The sequence below is a fragment of the Symphalangus syndactylus genome, chromosome 12 (genome assembly GCF_028878055.3).
Source record: "Symphalangus syndactylus isolate Jambi chromosome 12, NHGRI_mSymSyn1-v2.1_pri, whole genome shotgun sequence".
NCBI lineage: Eukaryota > Metazoa > Chordata > Mammalia > Primates > Hylobatidae > Symphalangus > Symphalangus syndactylus.
In genome coordinates, this window is record NC_072441.2 from 135,017,649 (window position 1) to 135,042,061 (window position 24,413).

The window sequence follows — 24,413 nt, forward strand, 5'->3', positions numbered from 1 at the left end:
TGCCACCTGATGTTACTGAAGTCCTCCACCCACCTTCTTTCGTTCTTTTTTAAGCGTCTACTATCGGCTGGGGATGGAATAGTTCGCGAGTCAGTTTCTGCCTTCTGATGGAGGCAGAAATTTAAACAGCCAACACGGTAAATACTCCAGAGCTGCAAAACCACGAAGTATTTTGGGAGTGGAAGCAGGGAGAAGGTGGAGGGCTGACTTTCCGCGCACAGGGTACAGGCGAGAAGAGGTGGGATCTCGGGAAATGCAGTCAAGTAGTTCAATAAGACTCGAATGTGACATTGGGTTGCAGAGGTGGGCAGTCACTTAGGTATATTTAATTGGAAATATATCCTGAGGGGAAGAGTGAGAAGAGCAATTTTAGAGTCATAAGTAGGGAGGGGCATCTTTTTAAAAATGGCTGCGGAGTAGAGAATGGGTTGCAGAGGGGCAAGGAATGGAAGTAGAGAAAGCAGTTAGGAGGCTAATGCAGTATTCCTTACCCCTACCAATGCTGTCTAGACCTGTGAGTTCCACCTCCTAAAGGCGTTCTTGAGTCAGTCCTAAACCCTCTAAATGTCAGTCTTTTCATTCCTACTGTCACTACTGTAGGCCGTCATCACCAATTGCTTAGAGCAAGGGGTAGGAACCGTTTTCTGTGAGAGCCAAATAGTTAATAATATAAGCTTGGCCGACCATGTGGTTCTGACTTACTACTCAGGTTTGGAGCTTGAAAACAGCCTTAATTTTTACATGACACGAATCTTTACATATTTTCAACTATTTAAACATTTTAAAAACCATTTGTATTCTTAGCTCATGAGCCACAGAAAAACGGAGTGGAGTCGGCTGACCCCTAGCATAGAGCAGTGCCGTTGGCTACTAACCACACCTCTCTACCTCTTTCTTACTCTAATATTACCCACCACAACAGCCAGAAAGTTCTTTTGAGAACATCTATCTGATCATGACACTGTCTTACTTAAAATCTTCCAGTGACTACCATTACCCTTAGGGTAGTCCAGATTCCATAATGTGGTTTACTGGACTCTATGACTTCTAAGAGAAGTCTTTAGAGTCTTCTCTTGTATTCCCTGTCCAACCTTCCAGGTGCTTGTAACTACTGGCTGCAGGATACTGCAGGAGCAGAGGTAGCAAACAGCTGAATTCTATGACAATAGAACTTGGTTAAAAGTGTTGCTTCAGTGTATCAGATGACAAGGGAAATGGTGAAATATTACAAGGGCCCTACAGAATAGACACTTGCAACTCTCCAGCCAAGTAAACATGCTTCAGAGGACATTGTAGAGAAAGGACTGTCATCTAGTGGAGTCCTTTAGCCACTGTTTCGTTTGGAGTATTACATAAAATTCTACATATAACACTCTTCCTTTCCTCCTTCCTCTTTGCCTCTTTGCCTGCTTAATTTTTCATCCTCTAGGTCTTGGCTCAGATGCTACTAGGTTAAGAATCCCTCCCATCTTAACACACTGTATTGGTCTAATTAAATGTTCCCCACCAGACTGTGACTTCCTTGGGCATCTTAGTGCCTGACATATAGTACCTTAAAAGATTTGTTAAATGAGCGATATGGTGTAGAAAATGAATTGAAAAAGGTACTGGCAGCAGAAGGGTCATCTGGGCAGCTGTGCCAGTAATCCAGGTGAAAAAGGCTTTCAGCAGCAATGTGTATGGAGAGTGGGTGGATTCCACAGCTGCTGTTCATGTGTTCCAGCTCCAGATGACTTGAATGTTAAAATGTTTCCTCAAAAGGCAGTTCTGCCAACACTGAGGACATTTAAAAGCTTGCCCTATAGGCTTGAGAGCTTTTCTCCAGTTACAAAGACACTTAGAAAATATTGCAGCAGCACCTCTACGAGTAAGTGAACAGCCTCACTATGTAACTGCTTTGAAGGGATGGCTTCTCAAGCAAAAATACAAATTGTGTAACATCTGTCTTTTCAATGTTACTTTAAAAAGTATCATTACTTACTCATCCAGTTACTTCATTCAGCTCTCTTCGTGCTCAGTGAGCCTGAAGATGAGCTGTTTAAGAAACTAGTTTGCAGCCAGGCACGGTGGCTCATGCCTCAGCACTTTGGGAGGCCGAGGCAGGCGGATCACTCGAAGTCAGGAGTTTGAGACCAGCCCGGCCAACATGGCAAAACCCCATCTCTACTAAAAATACAAAAATGATCTGGGCATGGTGGCATGTGCCTGTAATCCCAGCTACTCGGGAGTTTGAGGAGGGAGAATCGCTTGAACCCGGGAGGCGGAGGTTACAGTGAGCTGAGATTGTGCCACTGCACTCTAGCCTGGGTGACAGAGTGAAACTATGTCTCAAAAAATAGTTTCTTGTAGCCACCTCTCTACAAGCACCAATAGTTCATGGCTGTTCTAAAGTGGGAGAGCGCCACTCCAGAGCTTTACTAGTCTCCCTGCCATCCTGGGAGCTCACACCACCCAGCTGTCCGTGGTGACCACAGTACAGACAACTCCAGTGCCTGCCTTTAAGTGATGTGATGGGCAAGGGATTCATCCCAAGAATCTTCTCTGCAAAATAACTTTTACCTTGTCCCCCCATCTCTAACAGACTGTGGCCTAAGAACACAGTTCCCTCTTCCTAGAAAGCCCTCACCACCTTGTTGATCTGGCAAATTAAAGCCTGTCAATACTTACCTCAAGCGTCACCTCTTCCAAGAAGCCTTTTTCCCCTTTTTTCCCCTCTTCCTCTCATACCACTATCATTCATGCAACAAATACTTAATGCAGCATCTATTAGATTCCAGAAGCTTACTTCTTCCAGGTGTTGGGGACACAGCAGCTAAAAACAAAACAAAACAAAAAAAAGGTGGGGCGTGGTGGCTCACGCCTCTAATCCCAACACTTTGGGAGGCTGAGGCAGGCGGATCATGAGGTCAGGATATCGAGACCATCCTGGCTAACACAGTGAAACCCCATCTCTACTAAAAATACAAAAAATTAGCCGGGCACGGGGGCATGTGCCTGTAGTCCCAGCTACTCGGGAGGCTGAAGCAAGAGAATCGCTTGAACCTGGGAGGTGGAGGTTGTAGTGAGCCAAGATCGCGCCATTGCACTGCAGCCTGGGCGACAGAGTGAGATTCCATCTCGCAACAAAAAACAAAAAAACCCCAAATGTCCTGCCTTGCCTTCATACAGGCTCACATTCTAATACCCCCGTGCATTGAAACTGTCCCTGTCTCCTATCACAAGCATGAGCCACATCTTACCTAGCTCCAGGGCCTAGGACAAAGACTGGCATAGAATGTAGGTGCCAGATGTAACAGTGCAGCTGACCAGCCCATCGCAAGAAGGTCAGCTCCGGATCACAGCTGTTCATCCTCCTTCCCATCTCTTTACAGTCCCACCCTATATAGTTACTTAAAAATCTCTCCTCCTCTAGATGACAGTCCTTTCTCTACAATGTCCTCTGAAGTATGTTTCCTTGGCTAGACAGTTGCAAGTGTCTGTACTGTAGGGCCCTTATCACCATCTCTTGTCATCTGATACACTGAAACAACACTTTTAACCAAGTTCTATTGTCATAGAATTCAGCTGTTTGCTACCTTTGCTCCTGCAGTATCTTGCAGCCAGTAGTTAAGAGGCATCCCCATCCACAAGACAGAAGAAAGCAAGTAAAAATGAGAGCAAACAGAAAGTGCCTCATGAAAGAAACATCAGGGAACTTTCTTCTTTGCCTCTTCAAAATACATGGGGTCTCACTCTGTCACCCAGGCTGGAGTGCAGTGGCATGATCATTGAAGCTCACTGCAACATCAAACACCTAGGCTCAAGGATCCTCCTGCCTCAGCCTCCTAAGCAGTTAGGACTACAGGTACGTGCCACCATACTCAACTAATTTTTTTGTTGTTGTTGTTGTTTGTTTGTCTTGTAGAGACAAGGTCTTGGTATGTTGCCCAGGCAGGTCTGAACTTCTGTGCGCTGAAGTGATTCTCCCACCTCAGGCTTCTGAGTAGCTGGGATTATAGGCAGGAGCTACAGCACCCAGCTCAGTGAGATCTTTATATGTTGAGCTGTTTCCTTTCAAAACTAACATTTTCTTTTTTTGAGACAGTCTCACTCTGTCACCCAGGCTGGAGTGCAGTGGCGCGATCTCGGCTCACTGCAACCTCCGCCTCCCAGGTTCAAGCGATTCTTGTGCCTCAGCCACCAGAGTAGCTGGGATTACAGGTACGTGCCCCAAGCCCAGCTAATTTTTTTATTTTTAGTAGGGATGGGGTTTCACCATCTTGGCCAGGCTGGTCTTGAACTCTTGGCCTCAAGTGAACTGTCCACCTTGGCCTCCGAAAGTGCTGGGATTACAGGTGTGAGCCACGGCACCCGGTCCCAAAACTAACATTTTCTAAGGTATTGTTGCTGTTTACTACAAATTACCTTCATATCCACTCTTATTTGACTCTTTCAAGGATGCTCTGAGGTGAGTAGATAGTTCAAGTTAGTGACCCTTTCCCCATGGGCTCAATCCAGAACTAACCAAATTGATCCTCCTGGGAACATCCTTGGAATAAGTAGAGCTGTAAAGTCCTGGGGCTATGCCTTCTTTGTCCATCAGCTGTAACCTGAGAGAGTCAGGTTTGCTACAACTGCCTGCAAGTCAAGAGGTATCAACTATACATAGCAAAAGCTTGGCTCTGGTCCATGCTGGCCTCTGAGGAGTGCCAGTCCTCTTAGCTGAAGCTGAGGTGTGAGGAGACAGGGCTATTACAACTATTTAAAAACAACACACAAACAAAACCAAAAGAAAAAAAAAAACATACACATATAAAAAAAACTTTATTTACAGTTGAAAACTTAAAGACAATCTTGGATTCTGAATCTCTGACACTTCCATGGTCTCTTGATCAAATGGGGCAGCAGCAGGCAGGGAAGCAAACACAGGGGCCAGTCCAGATTATCTTACTCAAGAACACCACCAAGAAGAAGGGAAGGCCTACAAGGGCAGAGACATGGAGGTCAGTGTGGGATGGGGAGGTAAGCACCTCAGAGGAGCTGGAAGAGGACATCCCATATGAGACAATGCTCCCAGCTATTCTCTCTCTCTCTCTTTTTTTTTTTTTTTTTTTTGAGACAGAGTCCCATTCTGTTGCCCAGGCTGGAGTGCAGTGGCACGATCTCGGCTCACTGCAACCTCTGCCTCCCGGGTTCAAGCAATTCTCCTGCTTCAACCTCCCAAGTAGCTGGGAATACAGGCGCCTGCCACCACACCCAGCTAATTTTTGTATTTTTAGTAGAGACGGGGTCTCACCATATTGACCAGGCTGGTCTTGAACTCCCGACCTTGTGATCTCCCTGCCTCGGCCTCTCAAAGTGCTGGGATTACAGGCATGAGCCACCGTGCCCGGCCACTCCCAGCTATTCTCTATATTCCTAATCCTCTTTTCCCAAAAGGGTAGAACAGGTCAGATTCTCACCATAGGTCAGACCTTTGGGTCCCCAGAGCAAAGCTGGGCAGTAAATTACAAAAGAACCAGGAAGAAAGCAACCAGCATTTATGGTCAAGCATACTATCTCACTTATTTGCCCTTCACAACTCCATGCATTATATATTATCTAATTATGCAAAGGAGTAGGGTCCCAGGGGGTTTCATGGCTTGACTAAAGTCACAGAATTAGACAGTGATGAGGCTTCCTGGTCTACTTGGCTCCAAAGCCTTTGTCCTTTTTGTCAGACTCTGATGGCTCTCTGTGGAGGTCCAGAACAAAAAGCAATCCTTTTTCCTTGCAGGTTTCGGTCCCAGAGGTAAAGAGAAAGGGAAGTCCACACTCTGGGTTCATGACCTTGAAGTTGAGCAAGCTATACTAAGAGAAGTATATTTTTATCTGAGTAAGTACACTCAGATACTATTGTCCCCCTCCTCCTGCCATTCCTCAAACATGCCACACCTTGCCCCAGTGGACAATGAGTACTGGCATCGTACTGCAGGCACAGACTGAAGTTTAACTGTGGGCCCTCAAGCAAAATGTATGAAAATGTATAAATGTACTTTGTAAGCTGCATGGTGTGCCAGGACCTAAGCTCTGTCATACCAGGCACTATGTTAGTCAGCATGATCCTTGCTTCAACAAGTTCTCGGTCCAGAGAAAAACAGACTGACACATTTGTGATACAGTATATTAAATGCCACAATGGAGAGATGAACCAAGTGCTGTGGGAGCACCCACTGTCTGGGCTTAGACCTGGAAGAGGAGGTGGAGAGATCAGCAATGGATTCACAACTGATGTTAGCCACAGCTGTGGGCAGGCTCCTGGGAGGTGCTGGGAGGATTTAGGATTAGTTAACACTACATATAAACAGTACGTATTTCTATTACAACACACGTGTTCAAGGTAGAAAATTCAAGCTTAAATAAGCCAACTGAAAAGTCTCTTTGCTATCTCTACTCTGCAGAAGTATTATCAACAGTCTGCTATATATCACTGCAGAGATTCCTGAAAGTCATTCAAAATAAACAGTAACATGCTTACATAAATTACTACATCTTGACTGTCACTTAACTTACCTCAGAAATCTTGCCAACACATCCAGATCTACCTCTATTTTGTTAAGGCTGTATAGTATTCCACTGTGTGTGTAAGACTTGGCTGCAATGCAAGCAGCTTTGCCTTTGTACTGGACTGGAATGGACTGGAGCCAGACATTCTCTCCACCCCTGGCCTTTTCAGCTGGCAGAGCTTCTGAGTTTCAGGACAGGGAACAATCAGTGTCACATGCCCAGCAGGCACATAAATATTTGCTGCCAAATCTCCAGTGCTCCCCAGACCCATATTTTCATGTAAAACCTCTTTTCTCTTGCCTGGACTACACTGCAGTGGACTCCTCACTGGCCTCCAGCCCATCCTCCACAATGCTGCCAGAATCATCTTCTGAACATGAAAATTCATCTACAGTATTCTGCTGAAAATCCTTCAGTGGTTCGTATCGGCCTGATTCTTTTTTGGAGGGTCAGTGCCCCTTTTGAGAATCTCAGGAGCACAATGGACTCCTTCCCCAAAAGGGAAAAATTACTTCATGCCTGAAAGTCAGCCCCTGCCCTCAGAATAACATATGAACTGCTAAGCTTGGCACTGGCTTTCACTACTGGCCCTGGCCTCTCTCCAGCCTTCTCACCGTTTGCATTTCATATCTTCCTGCTTCAGTCATATTGAATTATTTGCAGCTTCCTCTACACTTCCTGCTGTTTCCTGCCTTTGTGACTTTGCATAGGCTGTTCCCTCTGCCTGGAATGCCCTGCCCAGTTTTAGCCACCTGACAAGTTACATTCTTTCTTGTACTAAACTGAAGCATCATCTCTTCTGTAGTCTACTGAACCACTCCGGGAAGATCCGGGCATTTATGCTTTCCTCACCTTGTTCTAAAACCTCCAATACAGGGCTTTATTGTACTGTAATTGTCAGTTCTCCCGAGAGACTGAGTTCCTTGAAGGATGGAACTGACTTTTCAAATCTGTAGCCTCATATGCAGCATGGGACCTATCTTAATTCATCAGCGCTTAGTTATGGAATGAACAGAGGACCAGCCCAACTGCCACCAACACATCTTTCCTAATCTACCCCTACGGGAATGTCTCGCATCTACAGGTAATTCCAGAATGACACACAGTGTTTCCTAAACCTTAGTCATTGAAATAGCACGTTCACAACTGTTACAATATCTGTCATCCACAGGTACAATTTATTTTTTAAGCTAATCACTATTTGAACTTCAATATTGCCTCACTGTAAGCTGTAGTAACTGTAAAATGATGTATTGTGCTAATTCTGTATTTTTCCTAAGATCCAAATATTAAAATAAAAGACAGTCACCCCAGCACTAACTAAAGTAGTGTTTCCCACACTTTTCTATTAAGAAGCATGTGAGATACTTGTTACCAACATAACATCTGGTCCCACCCCAAAGCCACTCAATCAAATACTCCAGGGAAGGGATCTAGGAATTCGTAGGTTTAACAAGTGCCCCAAAATGATTATTATCTGTTGGAGAATCTAGGCAACAATGAATTAAGGAAAGCTCTCTGCCACTTGGTACTGGTACCAGGTTTGAGGATCACAGGGAAGGGGGTAGCATATCAGACTAGCAGAGTTGCCAGAACTTGGGCTTTCAAAAGAGAAATATACCCTCTCCCATGTATATGTAAGTAGCAAACAACCCATTCAGACTACAGCAGGAGAATCCTGAGGGTAGAGGTTCATTTATGCTATACATAACCAAATTCATCATAAAAAGTTTTCCAAGGGCTTGGCACGGTGGTTCATGCCTGTAATTCCAACACTTTGGGAGGCTGAGGTGGGAAGATCGCTTGAAGCCAAGAGTTTGAGACCGGCCTGGACAACATGGTGAAACCCCAGCTTTAAAAAGTTAGCTGGGTGTGGTGCTGCACGCCTATAATCCCACCTACTAAGGAGGCTGAGGTGGGAGGATCACTTGAGCCAGGGAGGTCGAGGCTGTAGTGAGCTGTGACTGTGCCACTGCACTCCAGCCTGGGTGACAGAGTAAGACCCTGTCTAAAAAAAAAAAAAAAATCTCCCAGAACTCACTGAGATAAAACCAAGGTTTCTATAACTAAAGTTGTACAGACCAGGCTTGGTGGCTCACGCCTGTAATCCCAGCACTTTGGGAAGTCAAGGCGGGCAGATCACATGAGGTCAGGAGTTTGAGACAAGCCTGGCTAACATGGTGAAACCCTGTCTCTACTAAAAATACAAAAAAATTAGCCAGGCGTGGTGGTGCATGCCTGTGATCCCAGCTATTCGGGAGGCTGAGGCATGAGAATCGCTTGAACCTGGGAGGTGGAGGTTGCAGTGAGCCGAGATCGTGCCACTGCACTCCAGCCTGGGCGACAGAGTGAGATTCTGTCTTTAAAAAAAAAAAAAAAAAAAAATTGTACACAAAACTTCATTTTCACTAAAACCAAAGTCAGAACCTAGGAAGGGAAAACACAAAGGTTCTGGAAAGAAGTGCTCCATACGGAGGTAGAATTGATGAAGTGACCCGTCTTCTATCTCCTTCTTAGCTGTTTCACTGCATATGCCCAGTGCCTGGGCACAAGGCCTCAAATGCAGGATTAGGTGATATCTTTTTTTTTTTTTTTGAGACGGAGTCTTGCTCTGTCGCCCAGGATGGAGTGCAGTGGCGCAATCTCGGCTCACTGCACGCTCTGCCTCCTGGGTTCACGCCATTCTCCTGCCTCAGCCTCTCCGAGTAGCTGGGACTACAGGCGCCCGCCACCACGCCCGGCTAACTTTTTGTATTTTTAGTAGAGACGGGGTTTCACCGTGGTCTCGATCTCCTGACCTCGTGATCCGCCCGCCTCGGCCTCCCAAAGTGCTGGGATTACAAGCGTGAGCCACCGCGCCCGGCAGGATTAGGTGATATCTTGATGTGAATGCAGTGGATTCCTGCTGGACTAGTGCCACCAAGAGAGTACTTCCTCTTGGTCTTTTTTTTGGAATATGGCAAGTTCTCAATTAAAAGATAGACTCTTATCCCCTATTGACTTGCCTCTCAAAGTCTGCATCAGCATCACCTGAGAGCTGATTAGAAATGCAAAATCTCAGTCCTCATCCAAACCCACTGAGTCAGGATCCTGGAGATCCATATTTGCATTAAAGTATAAGAAATACTGCCTGGCCGGGCGCGGTGGCTCATGCCTGTAATCCCAGCACTTTGGGAGTCCGAGGCGGATGGATCATGAGTTCAGGAGTTCGAGACCAGCCTGGCCAAGATGGTGAAACCCCGTCTCTACTAAAAAAAATACAAAAATTAGCCAGGTGCGGTGGTGGGCACCTGTAATCCCAGCTACTCAGGAGGCTGAGGCAGGAGAATTGCTTGAACCTGGGAGGCAGAGTCTGCAGTGAGCCGAGATCACGCCACTGCACTCTAGCCTGGGCGACAGAGCAAGACTCCATCTCAAAAAAAAAAAAAAAATACTGCCCAATAGGGCTTAAAAATACCACTTCCCTTCCCTCCAGGCCCCTGCTCCCTGGGAAATTCATCTCCTCTTTCATTAATTTTTCTCAAATCACATTATTCAGAAACCCAAAATGGGGTGCCTATCTGTGGAACCCCTTTACATTAGACTGCCACCCAGATTTCCTAACACTTTAAAACCTATGATGGGGATTTTTGGTAAAGTGAAATGCGATAATTCAAGTAAAGTTCTTAGCTCATTATTTGGGCACAGGAAGAATTCAATGAAGGATAACTGCTTTAATTATAGTGCCCTTAAGTATTAGCTATGAGATTCAGTTCTAAGCAAGCCAGGGCGAGTAGATTGAGAGGCTTACATTTAAAAGAGCTCACTGTCCAGTACAGTAGCCACTAGCTATAACTGGCTCTTTATATTTATTATTTTTTTTATTTACTTATTTATTTTTGAGACAGGGTCTCGCTCTGTCGCCCAGGCTAGAGTGCAATGGCAGTCTTGGCTCACTGCAACCTCTGCCTCTCGGGTTCAAGAGATTCTCGTGCCTTTGCCTCTAGAGTAGCCGGGACTACAGGCGTGCGTCATCACGCCCGGCTAATTTTTGTATTTTTAGTAGAGATGGGTTTTACCATGTCGGCGAGGCTGGTCTCGAACTCCTGGCCTCAAGCGATCCACCCACCTCAGCCTCCCAAAGTGCTGGGATTATAGGTGTGAGCCACCACATCCAGCCTAATTTAAATTTAATAAATTACAGCTTAGTTCTGTCAATAAAAAAAATAAATAGGCTGGAATGTTGGCTCACGCCTATAATCCCAGCACTTCGGGAGGCCAAGATGAGCAGATTACCTGGTCTCAGGAGTTCAAGACCAGCATAGCTAACATGATGAAACCCCGTCTCTACTAAAAATACAAAAAATAGCCAGGCACGGCAGCGTGCACTTGTAATCCCAGCTACTCAGGAGGCTGAGGCAGGAGAATTGCTTGAACCCGGGAGGTAGAGTTTGCAGTGGGCCAAGATGGTGCCACTGCACTACAGCCTGGGTGACAGAGCGAGACTCCATCTCAAAAAAATAAAAAATAAATAAATAAATAAAAAGTAAAAAGTTAACAGTTTAGTCTCTCAGTTGCACCAGCCACATTTTAAGTATTCCGTTGTCACATGGGGCTGGTAGCAACCATACTGGACCTCCCAAATCTAGAATTTTTCCATCATCACAGCCTATGGACAGTCCTGGTCTAGCGGGCCTGTGGAATGTACAATGGCCACCTGAGGAATGCGTTCTGCTTGGGTTGCAGGCTGAGAAGAAGGGCTTTCTTGGAGGCAAAAGTTCATATAACTTTTGCTAACAGTGGGGGAGAGTGGGGAGGGTTGATGATCCCCACCCTCAGAAATAAAACCTCAACAAGGACTTCCAGTAACTTTATGTAAAAGACTCAGAAAGATACAGAAAAGAGGCCCCAACATTAAGAATTTCTAAACTTTATTCTTTTTGTTATCGTCTCTCCTCTGGTAGTGATCAGTGGTCAGTCTTTGGAAAGAAAGGACCTATGAACTCAACTTTAGTTATAGCAAAGAAATGAGTAGGAGAGGGAGGGAATGGCCAGCAGCCACTGAAGAGGGAGAGCAGGCTGGGCCCAAGGGGGACCCAGTATTGGCAGAAAGGAAAGCTCAGGGTGTCAAGTGGGCCTGAGAAGGGATCATCTGGCTGAACAAGAGAGGTCCACATGCAGCTCTCAGCACACACTTGTGCATTCCAGCCTCAGCATTTGCTCACACCAGTTCCCTGCCTAAAATGCCTGACATTCTCCCTCTCTACTTAACTCATGTAATAAATTTTTACTGAATGCCTGTAAGTGCCAGATACTCTGAACAGAGTTGGTCACAGATAAAGGTGTGTTGTAGAGTCATTAAAATGGTCAAGTATTTGACTGGATCTCCATTTGGAAAAAAGACAAGAAAAAGTCCTATCTTAACACTATACAGAAAAATTAATTATAGATGGTTTTATGAATATACAAATAAGACTTTAAAAATACTAGAAAAATGATCTTAGTTCCACCATATAAAAAGAAACACTAGAAAAAACACGGAAAACATTGTGATCTGAGGTAGTAAAGACCTTAAATGAGACAAAACCGAAAAGCAGTGAAAGACTGACAATTTGGACTTCATCAAAATTTAGAACTTCTCTTTAAAAAAGAATATCACCAAACTTAAGCAACATAATACTAATTTTTTTATTAAAATATATTCTGAAGAAAACAGTTACAACATATAAAATTAAGAACTAATGCTCAGCTTGGGGCAGTGGCTCAGGCCTGTAATCCTAGCACTTTAGGAGGCCAAGGTGGGCAGACCACTTGAGGTCAGGAGTTCGGGACCAGCCTGGCCAACAAGGTGAAACCCCATCTCTACCAAGAAATATAAAAATTAGCTGGGCGTGGTGGCACGTACCTGTAGTCCTAGCTACTTACAGCTATTGTATAAGGTAATCTTATACAATATTTTTAATACGTTTGTGCATGAAACAAATTTTTGACTATGATCCATCACATGAGGTCAGGTGTGGAATTTTCCACTTCTAATGTCATGTTGGTGCTCAAAAAGTTTCATATTTTGGAGCGTTTGGGATTTCAGATTAGGGATGCTCAGCCTGCACTGCAGTTTCGGTTTTTCTTTTCCTTTTTTTTTTTTTTTGAGATGGGGTCTCACTCTGTCACCCAGGCCGGAGTACAGTGGTATGATCATAGCTTACTGCAGCCTCAAACTCCTGGGCTCAAGTAATCCGCCCATGTCAGCCTCCTGAGTAGCTGGGACTACAGGCTTGCACCACCACACCTGGCTAATTTTTTTTTTTTTTTTTGGAAAGGCGGGGTCTCACCAGGTTGCCCAGGCTGGTCTCGAACTCCTGAGCTCAAGCTATCTGCCCTCCTTGGCCTCCCAAAGTGCTGGGATTACAGGAGTGAGCCACTGTGCTGGGCTGTTTTCATTTTTTAATACAAGGTGGTTTTACATGAACTAAGAAGGAAAAGTTTTCAGACATATTTTTTAGAACATGAAAAATATAGTATGATTTCATTTGGGAAAAAGAAAACCTCCCAAATGGGCAAGGCAAAGGCCCTGATGGACATACATCAAACTAATAAGGAAGTGACCTCTGGAAAGGGGAGTGGAATTGCGGGTGGGTATTGTCAACAGGGGCTTTCTCTTTATCTGTTTGGTGTGAAAGTTTTCACAATGAGAGTGTATTATGTTACTTGTGTAAACCAAATGAAATGAAATATGGGAACCTTGATTGGATCACCTTTTCTTAAGCTACAAAAGTTACTTTTGGGACAATTGGGGAGGTCTGAAAATGTACTATATATTAGATAACATTGTGGTTACGTAGGATGTTCTTATTTTTAGGAGTTCCTTGCAGAAATACTTAGAGGTAAAGTGTCAAGAAGTCTGCAACTTTCAAATGGGAAAGAAAAGAAGAAAGGGTAAAGGAAGGAAGATGGGAAGAAAGATAGGAAGGAAAGGATGGAGGGAGGGAAGAGGAGCAGGAAGGGAGGAGGAGAGGCGATGGAAATGGGTGAGGAGGCAAGAAGGGAAAGCAAAAAACAATTGTTAAGGCAAAGCAATAAAACAAGAATGTTAATCACTGGTGAATCTAAGTGAAGATATATGGGTGTTCGAGGTATTATCTTCTAACTTTTTTGCAGGTTTGAAAATAAAAAAAAAAACAAAAAACAAAACATCACTACCCCTCACCTGGCTGGAAGTGATGGATTTCTCCCTTGTACTCTTCTCACATTTGGCAATATCACTCATGTTACTAGTGATCACCTCTCGGAATGTCTTACTTTCCATGAGCTCCTGAAAGGAGACATCTTTCAATTCTTTGTCCCCCTCTCTACAGCTAGTATGCTGCCCAGCGCACAGCAGGCAGTGGTAATTACGGGTAAGAAACGAGTCCTTGTAGGCTGGAAGATGCAAGGCATTCACTTATGAGGCCAGCAAATACGAAGTCAAGGCCTGGAATTGCAGCATCAGTTCTGATGAGAAGCATGACAGGTGTGTCTCCTGGCTGCCTGGCCTGGTCCCAGCAGAGAGTTACTCAGGCCTGGAGCCAGGTCTTTCTAGGGGGACTACTGAATGGAACTGTAGTCTGAGAGTGCTGTTACAAACTGCCTGAGTAGTTTTCACATTGACACTTTGTACATTACAAAGTGATAGAAAAGTAAAGTGCTCCTACAACCCTTTCTGATTTTTACAGTGACTCTGAGAGATAGGTATTACAGTATCTCCATTTGACAGATGAGGAAACGTGCTCAGAGAAGGAAAGTGACCACTCCAAGGCCACACACAGAGGAAATGGGCTCAATCTCATGTCTTCAGGACTAAAGTTCTTTCCAGTAGACCATGCTACCTTCTCTGAGGTCTGACTCCTAACCCAATAGGAGAGAGACACACTTACCTGGTTCAGTCTGTCCGGACTACATCTCCCCACACTGCGAGATCACCACAGGTAGCTTGGGCTTATTGTTGGGGCCTGTGGGAACATTCTAGGAAAAAAAGCACAGTGGAGATTCATCCACTCAGGCACTTCCTCATTCCCTTATCAAACTTTTACTGATGCCTGCCAGCCCTGTGCTAAGGACTCAGCACTCAGAAACAGTCCATGTCCTGGCAGACAGGTAAAGCATATAATATCTATCAAAGAGAAAATGCAAAACACTTAGAAAATATCAAACTTATGATAATATAAGAAAAAGTTCTAAGAGAGAGTTGGATAAGGGTTAGATGGGCAACTAAACTGGGGCTTAAAGAGGTCAGGGAAAGATTCACAAAAGAGGGGTATTTGAACTGTGCCTAGAGGGATGAATGGGATTCCATCAGGAGGGAAGGAAAGAAGAGCATTCCAGCTAGAGGAAACTGTGTGGGCAAAGGCTCAGGGGCAGGAAAGAGCAAGCGGCAGGGACATGTATGGCAGATTTAGAGAGGAGCTAGTAGCCTGATGTGACTGGAACATGGAAGATGCAGTGGCAGGAGAAGGGGCCATGGAGAGGTAGACAGGGAAGGACCTTGAACGCAATGCCGAGGAGTAGAATTTTATCAAGTAGGCAACAGGGTCCTCAGAGGCCAAACCTCAGTGTTGGCCAGACAGGCTAACTTATGTGGTTTCTCCTCCCTTTTCCTGGGCAATGAAGACCGGGCCTAACAAACTGAAGCTCATTCCCCATTCTCTAGCTCCTGGACGCTAGTCAGACAGTACCAGACCAGAATGGCAGAGAAAGAGAAAAATCAAAGCAGTACTTACCTCAATCTTTCTCATCACTAGAAGTCCATCGATGATTTTTCCTATAGGAAGAGTGTGAGCTGGACTTTATTCTTGTTTACATAGCATTTTCCAGCTTCCAAAGCCCATTCTTAGCTATTTTCTCATTAGACCCTCATACTAACTTTAGGAAATTAAGAAGCGGTAGAGGTGAAATGACTTGCTCAAGGTCATAGGTAATAAGTAGAGTTAGGGCTCAAACTTATACCTGAGTGACTCCAAAGTCTCACCGTATCATGCTGCCTCTATGGCATTTCTTTGGTGCTAGCAACTGGGTTTTCCCCCTAAGTGGTTCCATACTATATCAAATGGCCCTTTTGTCCTTCCCTCTAGTTCTCTAGCCACACATGTTCCCCACCTCCCCACCATTTCTGTTTTCTCTATTACCACCTAAGCAGTTACATGAGTTGAGTATTCTTGATAAGAGTTTGAGAACTAATTCCTCTGGAGGTTCCATCCGGGGTGAATGGGGCCTGGACCATGGGACAGGAGTAGGGCTTACCAAACACCACATGCTTCCCATCCAGCCAATCGCACTTAGAGCAGGTGATAAAGAACTGACAGCCATTTGTACTTGGACCACTGTTCGCCTGATGGAAACCAAATATACCTGCAGTAAGTTTCCCTGGCCATGTTAGCTGAAGGGCAAAATTTCCAAAAGAGCTTGTAACACTGATTCCTCCATGGTTTTTTCAGTAAATGTAACTTAGCACCTATTATGAGCTAGGGCCTAAGCTAGGATCCAAGGATACAGAGATGAACAGGATATGGCTCACTGCAGCCTCAAACTCTTGGACTCAAGCTATCCTCCCACCTCAGCCTCCCTAGTAGCTGGGGCTACAGGTCTGTGTCACCACACCTGGCTAATTTTTTTTTTTAAGTAGAGACTAAGTCTCACTATGTTGCCCAGATTGTTCAAACTCCTGACCTCAACCTCAAGCAATCCTCTTGCCTTGGCCTCCCCAAAGTGCTGGGATTACAGGTGTGAGCCACCACGTCCAGCTATGAATATGTCTTGAAAGCACAACTGTTTACATTCTGAGCAGTAGGGCTGAATGCCCAGACACAAATCCTGGTTCAGATTTTAGTTCCCCAGCCCGCTAGCCTGCTAGTGGGCCTTACCTACTGGTTTTCTTTTCTTTTGTTTGTTTGTTTGTTTTAAGATGGAGTTTCGCTCTTGTTGCCCAGGCTGGAGTGCAGTGGCGTGATCTCAGCTCACTGCAACCTCCTCATCCTGGGTTCAAGCGATTCTCCTGCCTCAGCCTCCCGAGTAGATGGGATTACAGGCACCCACCACCACACCTGGCTAATTTTTTGTATTTTTAGTAGAGACGGGGTTTCACCATGTTGGCCAAGCTGGTCTTGAACTGCTGACCTCAGGTTATCCACCTGCCTCAGCCTCCCAAAGTGCTGGGATTACAGGCGTGAGCCAGCGTACCTACTGGTTTTCTCAGTCAAACCAGACTGAGAAAGGAGGTGGTAAAGGTGAATCCTGGGCCAAGCAAAAGAAGGAAAGCATTTGCTTCCATCCCAAGAGACAGCACTGGGCCTCAAGAGGGGCCCAGAAACCAGCTGGCTATAACCCAAAACCTTGATTGGACTTCACTTACCATGGAAAGCAGGCCTGGAGCTAAGTGTCTAAGTTTAAAATTTTCATCGGCAAATGGCCCCCGGTAAATACTGGCGACTCCAGTACCATCTCCCTGAGCAGAGAGAAGGGAAGTATTAGTGACTTGGAGTGTTGGGTCCTTGGAAACCAGAGGAAGAACACTGTCGCACCTAAAGCCTGACGTCTTTAAAGTCTACTCTTAATGTTGTTGGTCATCTTGGAAGCTGCACCTATTTGACCCCACCCTGCAATCAGAGCAAGCCTTACACAAGGTACCTACAGCCCACAAAGACTGGCTGGAGCATTTTATAGACTGGATAAAACAGGTCACAGCTGGGCCTCTAGAAAGATCAATTAAGATGCAGACAAAGTAGGGAACAGCAACAAGGTGATCACATACTCAATCCTTGCCATTCCTGAAGACTCTCATGCCTTCAGTCACATAAAAGTACTCATTTAAGTGACTACCACCCCATTCCCCTAAACTATCTAAAAGGGTGGGTGAGCTCTTGGCAGTCTGTATGTACAACATGATACCACCCTCCTGGTCATAGATGATTGATCCAGGGAAGGATCCCTAACTCACACTGGGCCAACTAGAGTTCCTTCTCTGGGAATCTGGAGGTGGGATAGATGCTCTCTTTGAGGCTAAATTTGTATCATGTAAACCTGAATGCTGGATGTGACTACCGTTTGCAAGGTGGGCTACAGAACAGAAAGAGAACACAACACAGATGTGTAGCGAGCACTAGAGAAATGGAGATAAAGAACTGCCTTGGTTCTCTGTGGTTCTAGTTCCTAGTTCTATTTCTTCCTTTAGTTCCATGAAACACTCCCTTTATTATAAACTCCTAATTTCTGCTTAAACTAGCTTTATTTGCATTATCTCTTTGCTCTTCCAGCAACCTTGAGGAATAAGCATTATCATCTTCCCCATTTTTCATGTAAAGAAACTAAAGTCTGGGTAATAAAACAATTTGACCAGGGCCATATTTGCAGTGCCTTAAATAGAATCCCTGAATTTTAAAGGCAATATTGAGGAGTGCCAAAAAGATCAAGCTCTCCTCACCAGTTAGTAAAGAGAAAGAGTGCATGGGAGAAAGGGAAAACACTGACCCAGTGTAGAATCAAGGATCCCTTTTTGGGAAAGAACAACCATTAATACAAGCCAGAGAATAAAGAAAAACTGTCCAAATTCAAACCTTTATTTGGCTAAATATTATCAAATAAAATCAAGTCTGTATATTAGAAAGACCTGGCCTGGTGCGGTGGCTCACACCTGTAATCCCATCACTTTGGGAGGCTGAGGCGGGTGGATCACCTGAGGTCAGGAGTTTGAGACCAGCCTGGCCAACATGGTGAGACCCCATCTCTACTAAAAATACAAAAATTAGCCACGTGTGGTGGCGGCGCCTGTAATCCCAGCTACTTGGGAGGCTGAGGCACGAGAACTGCTTGAACCCACCCGGGAGGTGGAGGTTGCAGTAAGCCAAGATCGCACCACTGCACCCCAGCCTGGGCGACAGAGCGAGACTCCATCTCAAAAAAAAAAAACAGAAGATCTGAATTTGAGTTCCAGATCTATCACTTAGAGCTAGGAAAGTCACTTCCTATCTGTGAGCCTCAATTTCCTCATCTATGAAGTGAGGATGAAATTACCTACTCTTTACAGTTATCATGAAGATTCAATTAGATAGTGTCTGTAGAAAGCACTGTGCAAACAATATAGCACTATATAAATAATCAAATAAGCTATGATGTCATTAACTAACTCCACATACATACTAATACAGAAGGAAGAGAGAAAACAAGTTCATCTCCAATTTCCCAGTGAACCTAAGGGACACATCAGTTACCGTGCCATTCTCCGTAATCACATTATCTATAGCTCTCCAGAAACAACAGGGAAAATTACAAAATTAATAATCTGGAGCAAACAATAGAAAGCAACTTATCTTCAACTATAGTGAATGGATCAAATAAGTTGTCTATTCATAATGAAATACTAGGTGGCTAGTAGAAGGCATGTTTTAGAAGACGTAAGGACAAGGGAAAATATGGACAATTATGAAGTACAAAAAAAGTAAAACATATAGATTATTTTAAGTCTGTTAAAAATTATATAAACACACATATACATACTAAGGTAAGACTGACAACTGTAAACCAAAATGCCAATAGTATATTGTGAGGTGAGATTGAGGGTAATTCATTTGGTGATTTATTTTCTTCTTTGCACTTTCGTTTTGCAACCAAAATAATAAATACTATTAAAACCAAAAATAAATGAACAAAACAAATATTCTTGGTCAAACTTTGGAAGGTCTCAAATTCTGATTTTTTCTGACTCTTGCTTATTCCATTTTGCCTTCCCCAAGGAAGGTTCTAAGCAAGCCTTTTTTTTTTTTTTCCTTTAGACAAGGTCTCGCTCTGTCGCCCAGGCTGGCGTGCAGTGGCATGAACATGGCTCACTGCAGCCTTGAATTGACCTCCTGGGCTCAAGGGATCCTCCTACCTCAGCCTCCCAAGTACCTGGGACTATAGGCGCACACCACCAAAAATAAAAAAATAAAAAATAACTTTTTTTATTTTTGTAGAGACAGGGTCTTACTATGTTGCCAAGCTGGTCTCAAACTCCTGGGATCAAGCAATCCTCCCAGCATCCCAAGGTACTGGGATTACAGATGTGAGCCCTGCCAGCAATTGCTTTTAACAGGGCTGGCCTTCAGACTGAGCAACTATTGTCTAACCCCAGAGTTATCGACAAGTGATCAGATGTGCCTGGGGCAAAGACTAGTAAAAAGCTATTCCTCTCCTTGTAAGGCAATGGGGGAGCCTAGGGGAAAAAAAAGGAAAGAAGGCAGAGGACAGCTTCTCGGCCCTTCTTACCAGCTAACAAACCTCACTACCATTATTCGTTTCCAGGGGTTGGAAACAAATGCCTACAGGAGCAGGCAACATACATAAGGGCAACAGTTGTGGAGACTGGTGAAATGGCAAAGATACACCATGTCCAAAGGGACCAGTTCCTTGATTCCAACCAATTGTCACTGTCACTGCCACTGTGAGAAATACAGGCCCAGCATACCTCCACTTTCCATTTTTTAAAGAGAAAACAAAACTAGGATTTTTTGTGCCATTTCACAGTTATATAACACCATGCAGATGAAACAAAACATAGGTAAAAGCATAATTCAGCCTAAAACCTGCCACTCTGCAACCCTATATTGCATAGGAAAGGAAAGAGGTCTTAAAAACTCATGAAAGCCAGACTAAATAAACACATAAAAGAGAACAAATGTCTCCCAGATCCAAGAAAATAGCAACACAACTAACCAAATGATATTAATAAGAGTAAAGAAAGACCATGCACAGAAGTGGGGGGTAAGGACAAAAGCAGGTTTAAGAAAGAAAAAAATGTAGTTTATCCCACGCCCTCCAAGGTTGGGGTGGGGAGGGAGGCTTCATATGGGGGACAAAAACAGTTTACTTACAAGAAAGTCATGGTTAGCAAAAAAGAACTATTTCACTGGGCTCTCCCAGCGAATAGAGCAAAATTCCTCCAGAACTATCTACCTCTCTCGCTCTGATTCCTTGCCCACAAATCAACTTCTTATGAAAAACTCAGCTTTCCAGGCACTGTGACACCAGAAGTAAAAGAGAAAATGAGACAAGCATTTAGCCCACTAGAAGGAAACTTACCTCCATTCAGAAAAAAACAAAAACAAAAACAAACCACAGCTGATTTCTGACTAAGTTTCATATGACTAATTAGTGTGAACCTATCATAGATCATCTATAGGTATTCTTAAAAAGTCCAATTTCTGGCTCAAAAAGGCTGAGATTTGGACCATGGAATTTAATGCCTCAATCAAAGTGCTAAAGTCTGTTATCTACAGTCAGTTGTACCCAGCCACTTTCAAGAACTTGCCCATCACCATTCTCTCCAACACCCCCATCAAACCTGGCTATTGTTCTTAAGCCTTAAGACTGGGTCTCTGTAGTAAAAACAGCAATTGCAGCAATAACAACAAAAACTAAAACTATAGGTCTTTGATAGGAAAGGAATAGTACTTACATTAACAAAATCTCCACCCTGAATCATGAAATCCTTTATGACCCTGAAACAGAGAGCAAAGAATACTGAGAAGATTTTATGGTTTAGAAAAACATAGACTTTGTTATTATTGTATTAGATTAACATTGATTTCAAAATACACTATCACTTTGGCTATTATAAAATCATTATTCTTAGCTGGGCACGATAGCTCACGCCTGTAATCCCAGCAGTTTGGGAGGCCGAGGCAGGCAGATCACATGAGGCCAGGAGTTTGAGACCAGCCTGGCCAACATGGCAAAACCCTGTCTCTACTAAAAATACAAAAATTAGCCGAGCGTGGTGGCACACGCCTGTAGTCCTGGCTACTCGGGAGGCTGAGGCAGAAGAATGGCTTGAACCCAGGAGGCGGAGGTTGCAGTGAGCCAAGATCATGCCACTGCACTCTAGCCTGGGTGACAGAGTGGGACTCTGTCTCAAAAAAAAAAAAAAAAAAAAAAACCGAAGATTATTCTTTTCCTGAATGATTAAGCTGAAAGGATAATTAACCACAAAAAAGGATTTTAGTTATAAATTAGGGCATGTTAGAGTTGATCGAGTGCATAATCTGGTACCTGAACAGTAACAAGAAGAAGGGGCTAAAAGCTTACTTGCCAAAGCAAAAGGCAGATCAAGGGTTTGATGTAAATTTGGGGGAAAGAACTACAGAGAATTTATGTGAAATGTACTGCTACACATGTAAGGCTTAACAACTGTTAGCTAGGACCCCTAGGGAGGGTCCTTAACCTTTCTTATCCTCAGTTTCCTCCTCTGTAGAATGCAGATCACACATACCACTTCACAGGAGTCTTACTGGGGATTAGAGACCTACAGCTCTAAAGCTGTGATATAATTATGTGCTAACATTGTTACTAACCACAGTGAGGCCATGAGAAAGAGTCTATATTGAAATGAGACTAAGTGTTGCCATACTCCACTCCCCAGGAAATACGATTATCCTTGGACAATCATATATGATCATTTTAGGAATTAGTTATAAATATCAACCAGCAGGATATATTATATGCACTTTAGGATTACAAGTGTACTTTTTTAAAAATCTGCATTCGCACAAACAAGTGCATGAAAAAGACAAGATATTGTAAAGATGAGTAGTTTCTGTTTTAAAGACCTAAGAAGTGGGAGAGTGTAAGTAGAATTAGAACATTTAATAAATCTTCAGTTGTTGAGTCCACAAAAACATTTCTTCTCAAGAAATGTAAGAATTACCCTCTGGTTTTATTTTCCTCTAAAGAGCCTAATCTCCCAGGAAATATTTCTGAAAGACTCCAGGATGGCTTGCCAAGAGCCTTACCTGTGGAAGGTGCTTCCTTTGTATCCTATTGGAACCCCATCTTTTCTACAACCAAAAAGAAAGAGACTTGGAGTGACAGCAGGTAGCACAAGGCCTTTCCAGTTTACCATGCACTGGAGCCAAAAGGACTCTCCTAAAGATGGTTGACAGATATAAAGAAGGCAAATAAACTAGGGACAGACCCTTGGGGCATTACCTTCTATCACTGTCACCAGCAATCATTCAATGCCAGCAGGTGGTTCACCGATACCCTCACTGCAGCCCCAGAACACCCCTCTGGAGCAGGCAAAAAAGTCAAACACATCTGAAACTGACCTGAATTCTCCGGTGCAGAACTGCCTGAAAGGGACAAAAAATGAATGATTTAATCACTATGACATCACAGTCGTGAGCGCCTCTAAATACGGGAAAGAATAAACACTGGAGCCAGCAAGTCCACCAATCGGCCAGCCAGACGTCCAGACACGCAGACACACAGATTAACAACGTAAATTAACACGGGAACAATCCAAACGGCAACCAGACAGTGCAATGCACGGAGGAATCAGATCTCAAGAGCAGTGAGCGGACGGACAGAGGTAGACAGGTTATTTCAGGCGGCTGACCGGAGCCTGGCTTCTGCCTCAGCTAATCCGGCGGAGTTGGAGCACGTCCTTACCTAAAGTTCTCGGCCGTCTTAGGCACAACGTCTGCAAAGAGCTCGATCTTCATGCGGCCAACTTCCTGCAATCAGCGGGAGACTGTCAGAAGGCCCAGTCCAAGACCATAAGGGCTTCACGGGGCAGGAGGCATGATGAGCTGACCCACCACCCTGCCGCTCGGTATCTCCCACCTCCGCCTCCCTAACCGCCCAGTTCCTCCAGAAGCGGGGCGCTAGGATTGGGGAGACTCCTCCTCCTCCTTTCACCCCGCCCGGCAGGTCGGTAGGTTCGGGTGCAATTTCACTTTCTGGCTGGCTTCCCGAGTTCGCTCCCTCTCGGTGAGTTCTGCCTGCCTAGCCCCGAGCAGTTTCCCTTCGGCGCAGGTGTAGGCAGCCTCCTGGATCTCACCTGACCGCCAATGCTGACATCAAAGAACACCACGGGGTTAACAGGACTTGAATTTGCCACCGCCATGGCTCCGACCCGGAAGCAGAAGTCGGGAGCGTGGGATTCCGGCGAACCTAAAGCCCGGTCCGCGGATTTCGTCCGGGGAGCAGGCGCGGTAGACGTGGAGCGAGACCAGGCCCCGCCCCCGGAAGCTGTCGCGCCGTGCGGTGTGTGCTGAGGCTGCTGGGGTCTAGCTGGGAGACTGCCTGGCACTGGGGACGCGGGAGTGAGGAGGAGGAAAGCCTTCACGTCTTTTTGGTTAAGGTCAATGGTCACCCCGCTCACGTGGCTGTACTAAGGGCAGTACAAGTTGATCTTGCTCTAGCTAGGACTTTTGGACTAGGCAGTCGCCAGGGTCCTCCTTATCGGCCTCTGCACCGCCACACGTGCTGTCTGTCTTCTGCCCGCTAGTCTGTGAACACCGTGAAGGCAGGAACTCTGGTTTGTTCATCCTCAGCGTTTAGAACAGCTTGGCACGTAAAGGCTTGCTAAGTAAATATCCCTTCCTCCAAGTCAAGACAATAGATTATGTTTCAGTTCTGCCACAAGCTACCAGTTTTGTCATTTCCAATTCATTTCCCATAAAGCAACTAGAGTTTTTTATGTTTTATTTTTAAAATAACTCGTGCTTCCTATTTATTTTTAAAATAACTCCTGGCTTCCTATATTTAGAATAAAATCCAATTGCTTACATACGAAGCCCTACAGTGTATTTATCTGGCTATCACCTACCTGACCTCATCTTGTACCACTTGCCCTTAGTTACTGTGCTCTGACCTGTCTGTTCCTCCAGGTCACTGAGATCCCTCCTCTCTTTAGGGCCTCGTAATAGCTGTTACTTCTGTCTGAAATATTCCTTCTAGATCGTAATGTGGGTTGGTGGGGGATGGCGGGGGTTGGTTGGGGTATGTATGTGGAAAGTAATGCTCCTTGTAGTTCAGGGCTCACCCCAGATGTTACCTCCTCAGAGGCAACATTAGACCGAATCTAAAGTAGCCCTTGGTCACTCAGATCACTGGTTTGTTTT

General features: G+C 44.7%; 1 protein-coding gene and 2 long non-coding RNA genes across 4 annotated transcripts; 2 read left to right on the top strand and 1 right to left on the bottom strand.

Annotated features, from left to right (window-relative positions):
- The first annotated feature begins 3,594 nt into the window (after positions 1-3,594).
- LOC134734579 (uncharacterized) lies at positions 3,595-7,845 on the top strand. The gene is made up of 2 exons (XR_010117700.1): positions 3,595-3,844; positions 5,756-7,845. It is a non-coding gene; the product is annotated as an uncharacterized lncRNA (long non-coding RNA).
- Positions 4,785-23,531, bottom strand: PPIH (peptidylprolyl isomerase H). Of its 2 annotated transcripts, none has more exons than XM_055255712.2 (10): positions 23,348-23,531; positions 22,957-23,021; positions 22,614-22,637; positions 22,299-22,343; positions 20,966-21,008; positions 16,889-16,981; positions 15,781-15,868; positions 15,261-15,301; positions 14,418-14,505; positions 4,785-4,960 (listed from the first exon to the last, which is right to left on the bottom strand). In XM_055255712.2, the coding sequence occupies exons 1-9, from the start codon at positions 23,411-23,413 to the stop codon at positions 14,437-14,439; spliced, it is 534 nt and encodes a 177-aa protein (XP_055111687.1). In that variant the 5' UTR covers positions 23,414-23,531; the 3' UTR covers positions 4,785-4,960; positions 14,418-14,436. The 2 variants fall into 2 exon arrangements, with proteins under 2 accessions (XP_055111687.1, XP_063483837.1); XM_063627767.1 differs by lacking the exon at positions 4,785-4,960 and adding an exon at positions 6,712-13,816 and having other exon boundaries at positions 23,348-23,509.
- On the top strand, positions 23,019-24,077 carry LOC129469255 (uncharacterized). The gene is made up of 2 exons (XR_008652964.2): positions 23,019-23,217; positions 23,323-24,077. It is a non-coding gene; the product is annotated as an uncharacterized lncRNA (long non-coding RNA).
- The last annotated feature ends 336 nt before the right edge of the window (positions 24,078-24,413 follow it).